The following is a 4,794-nucleotide window of genomic DNA, read 5'->3' as shown; positions in this document are numbered from 1 at the left end:
ATAAGTCAGATCCTGAACCATTAACTCCTAATCATTTGATCTTAATGCGGTCAGGAGAAAACTTACCATGTGGTATATTTGACAAAACAGATAACTATTCCAATAAACGTTGGAAACAAATTCAATATATTTCAAATATATTTTGGAAACGTTTTGCTAAAGAATATTTACCACTTTTACAATTGAGACAAAAGTGGGGTAGCTCAAAGAAAAATGTAGCAGTTAATGATATAGTATTGATCATTGATAGCGCTATCCGAAGCTCATATACGCTAGGTCGTGTCGATAGTGTTATAACTGATCGTAAAGGTTTGGTTCGTGTTGTTAACGTTAAAACCAAAACTACTTTGTTACAAAGACCAGTTGATAAAATTGCTGTTATATTAGAATCTGATATGTAATGTTTGTTAATATATTAGGGCTTAATGCTCAATTTGTTTGTTCAAGTTATTAGTCATTTGACCATTATTATTTGTTTTAGGTAATCGGAATGTTATACCGATTAGGAGGCCGGTATGTTAGGTCAAATATGCATCTTTAATAGTGAATCAATAGTCAAAGCAGTATAACCAACATAACACACTTCTAATAGCACAGTGGATAGTAGGCATATAGGCCATTAGAGGCTGGTTAATCTAGTATTGTTTAAATATTTATTTGCTGGAAGTTTTAGTCTACTTCCTTTTTCTGTGAAAAGTTTTTAGTCTGGAAAGTTCCAAAGTCAAAGAAAGTTAAAGTCAAGTTTTTTGATGTCCTCAAAGAAAACTGATAGGCTCATAATATGGTTTGTTAATTAAGTTGATATCTGTAATTTAAGTTTAGGCTATACTTAGGCTATTTTTGCATGGACTTGAGCAGAAATAAGCATAAAACAGCTTGGATTAGACCCATATCCTAAAAAGCCGACAGCCCTATCATTTTATTATGGCATGAAACTAAGAAAGACAATTATGTTATTGTAAGAGTTACATAGACTGCAAGTTTGGGTCTTAATTGTAATTATAGTCAAGATTATAGTAGGAGCATACATCTAGTCAAAGTCATCCTAGTCAATCATATGCCAGCAATCAGGCGTTACCCACCCCACCAGTCATAAGACAAGTTATTGATAAAGTTAAAGTCTAATTAAGAATTTTATTATTGTCTTTTTAGTCAATCATCATATCACATCATCATCTGTATCATCAGTTCTTAGATATGTTATTCCTATTATTATCATCTACCATAGACCAATAACTACTACTGACCACTGTATTGTACTGTGATTATTATAACTGTTAATAAACCTCATTCAACATTGATGTATTGACAAAGCCGAAATCTGTGTAAAATTACACAACACAGTCCCAGAGGCTATATCGAGGATTTAGATGTTATTATAAAAAATTCTTCGTCCATTTTTGTAAACATTATTGAAATCGTATGATCCAAAACATTTTTATAATCGTCTTTAACTATGATTCCTTTTTCTAATAATCTTTTTAAAAGTCGCGTATTTTATTGAAATTAGATTGATGTCCATGTTTTATTGCTTCAATAATTATATTAAGTAATTGTTCAGGATCATCGGACAAAAAAGTTATACCTTCTCCACTACTACTTTCTCCTTCTACCAAGAATTCGTCTATATGTCTTATGATTGACCTATCTTGACCATAATATTCCGTTTCGTGTTTTTCTTCTTGTATGATTGGATTATCATTTTCATTCATAACTTTTATATGTCGGTCAACTTTTTTCAATCTATTTGTCTCGCACTCTAAACCCGGTGAACGCCTTTTGACGTCTTAAGGCCAGTTTATACTCCTCTAAGCGAAGCTTGATCAAAGCACGCGTTAAAGCTACACTAAGAAGTGAAGTTTCACTTTCGCCGTATCACCGCAAGCCCATTTTCGAGCTAAGCGAAGGAGTTGGATATGATCCTACTTCTTCGCTACGCTTTGTTCTTCGCAGCCAATCAAAGACACTGGAACGCTGACGTCATCACGTTATTACGTCATCACTGAACAGACTGAACAAAATGTCGATGTCGATGAAGTCGTCTTTTGATAAAGAAGCATTTATCAATGCAATTCGTCAGAATGAATTTATTTTTAATCCTACTCATCCAGATTATATGAATAGAGACATCAGTGAGAAAACCTTTACAGATTTGGCAGAACAGTTCCAACTAAAAGGTAAGCAAACGCGTCTACCTACAATATTTTGCCCACCTACGGCTAGGCTACTAAACTAGGTGACCTAGCATTGAAGAAGGCTAGATTTTTGTTTTTTCATAAAAGCATTGTCTTTTATTTCAAGTGCATTTAATATAGGTAATCCTACATTACATGTGTATTTAGACCTCGATCTATCTAGTATCTGTTCATCCTACCACATCGCCCAGTCTCAAGTCAAACTCTCAATCTCAATCTCAAGCATACGAAACTTCGCATCTTGCCTAGCTCCGTATAGTCGCAGATCTAGACACGAACCTAATCACAAGCCATCTTGTCCAAGGCTACAGCTTGAATGATAAATATGCATCAAATTAAATATTATAACGTCTGATTGATATCAATAAATTCTCAAATGCTCAAAATATTCCCAATTTTAACCGTGTGTATTTACTGAAGAAGTTGCAATACCGAACTATTTTTAAGAGTGGAAGCGTATCTGAGTTACGAAACTAGAAACCGGAAAGACGATTAGGAGGATTTTTAAAGACAGTTCGCACCATAATGAGTTATTTCGTCCTCATTAACATTACTGTGCTTACATTTTTATGTTTATTCACTTAGTATTTATCAAATAAAATTCATTCTTTTCAAATGTGTCTAAAAAAATACCATGTTTAATTAAGTTTTACAGTCTGTTTTACTGATTTATTTCCCTTAATTTTATTGATCGCTCGAACGTACCTGCCCCAGACAACAGGCTGGATTAATTGGTTTGAGCGGTGTGGAATCCATCTTGAATCGTCTACATGCGGTTTGTTTACATTAAGTCTAAGTCGTTTCGCCGTGCGTAGTCTTCGGTAGTCTTCGGCTGTGAAAAGATGCACCCGTCGTTTCGTCTCACTTCCGGTATTAATGTCTACGCGTGAACTATTTTAAACATGGCTGGTCAATAGGTCAGGGTAATATCTCCTATAGGTAGAATTTCTCTGTTGATCAGGATGAATCTCAAGCTTATTTATTATTATCTCGATTAAATTTGTAGATGCTGCAGAAGCTAAGACAAAATGGAAGTCAATCAAGGATAGTTACCGAATCCAGAAAAAGAAGATACGAGATAGTGCGCGCAGTGGCAGTGGTGCTAGTGGTTCTAAAGTTAGATGGCCCTTTTTTGAACAATGTGGATTTCTTGATAGATTTATGGCCATATCAAAGTAAGTGTATTAATAGAAAATTAATAAGTTTCCATTTAAATTCATTTAAATCCAAGTATGTTCCAAACAACAACTCATGGATATCAATCGCTGCATATAAGTGGTACCAGCTAAGCTTCCCTAGCTAGGTAACCTTAACTTGACTTGAGATTAATCTATACTCTTAAAGTTATATGCATACAGTAGATAGATAGATAGATAGATAGATAGATAGATAGATACGGAACATTATTTCTGTTTAAAATGTTTTTTTTACAGAATATGTTCCAACCATTCACTCGACGCAATCGACTCATCTGATTCAGACACACCACCACCAACATCGCAGCTATTGACCACAGAAAACCGCCCTCCCCAAAAGCAGGTGCTTACAATCAATATCCAAGCAGCTCAAAGAATGGAGCTAAAAAGATAAATTCTTCTATACAAACTAGTTTGCATCAAGCCTTGGAGAACACTACTGCTAACATAAATATGTTAGCAAATAGGGAGACAGACGGTGACACCATCTATGGAGCGTATGTAGCCTCAAGAGTAAAGCTATTGAGTAAAAAACAAAAACACAATTTTAAAATCAGTGTGGAAAATTTGCTATTTTCATATGAATCAGACGATATCGACAACAATAAAAGTAAAGAAAATTGTAATACCATCAATTTATTTGATCTATTGAATGAATAAACTTGACTATTTAAGTATTATTTTTTTCAATTTATGGCGTGATATTGCCATGGAACCTGTCCAAACTCGGAAATAAAATAAGATGTAAAATTGTCTCGAACAGAATTGGCATTATCACATACATGTTACTTCCCATTGGTCCTATTCTTTGCAGCCCTTGGACAGATTCACCCCGCCATGCCCCACTCACGATGCTCCAGTCTGGGCTATAATATGTTTCCCATCAATTGCACCAAGACAGTTTGGAAAATTCCATTGAATCATAAAATCCTTAGATATATTCAACCATTCACACTCCGACTTGGGTTCAACCAAAACCTCGTGGAATAAAACATCACCGATAGCTCTACAGGTTTCTGAGATAATATTACAAACAGTAGATTTATGAACTCTGTAACTAAAACCAAGAGATTGTTGAGAATCACCATGTGCAAGATACCTGCAACAAACCAAACAAAATATTACATTGTATGCGTCTTCGAACAATAATATTTTTTCTTATGCGTTAACAACTAATAGTGTCATTTTCACAGTCATTTTTGGACACGCATTGCGTAGTTTGCGTGTTGTAGCGTGCACCCTGCGTAGTGCCAAAATATCCCGCCATGGCAGTGTGGCGTAAAGTAGCGTCTACACATCCGCCAACCTTTCTTCCTTCTGTGCGTTTTTGGACCAGCAAACCACTCCTCAGTCTCCATCGAGGTCGAGACGTATATCCAGATCCCCCTCCCCCCCCCCCCCCC

The 4,794-nt window shown here is 35.4% G+C and overlaps 1 protein-coding gene across 1 annotated transcript in view; it reads left to right on the top strand.

The window, feature by feature from the left end:
* Positions 1-2,020: 2,020 nt before the first annotated feature.
* The window catches only part of LOTGIDRAFT_232796 (hypothetical protein), a gene marked incomplete at both ends in the record, with an annotated part of 10,106 nt that continues 7,332 nt past the window's right edge, over positions 2,021-4,794 (top strand). The window contains 3 exons of the mRNA XM_009057974.1: positions 2,021-2,177; positions 3,202-3,370; positions 3,629-3,734. Of these exons, the coding sequence (XP_009056222.1) occupies positions 2,021-2,177; positions 3,202-3,370; positions 3,629-3,734 (432 nt within the window). The remainder of the gene's footprint in view (positions 2,178-3,201; positions 3,371-3,628; positions 3,735-4,794) is intronic.

This window comes from Lottia gigantea (assembly GCF_000327385.1).
Source record: "Lottia gigantea unplaced genomic scaffold LOTGIsca_32, whole genome shotgun sequence".
Classification (NCBI taxonomy): domain Eukaryota; kingdom Metazoa; phylum Mollusca; class Gastropoda; family Lottiidae; genus Lottia; species Lottia gigantea.
Note: the sequence above shows the minus strand (reverse complement) of the source record. Positions and strands in the feature narration are given on the sequence as shown.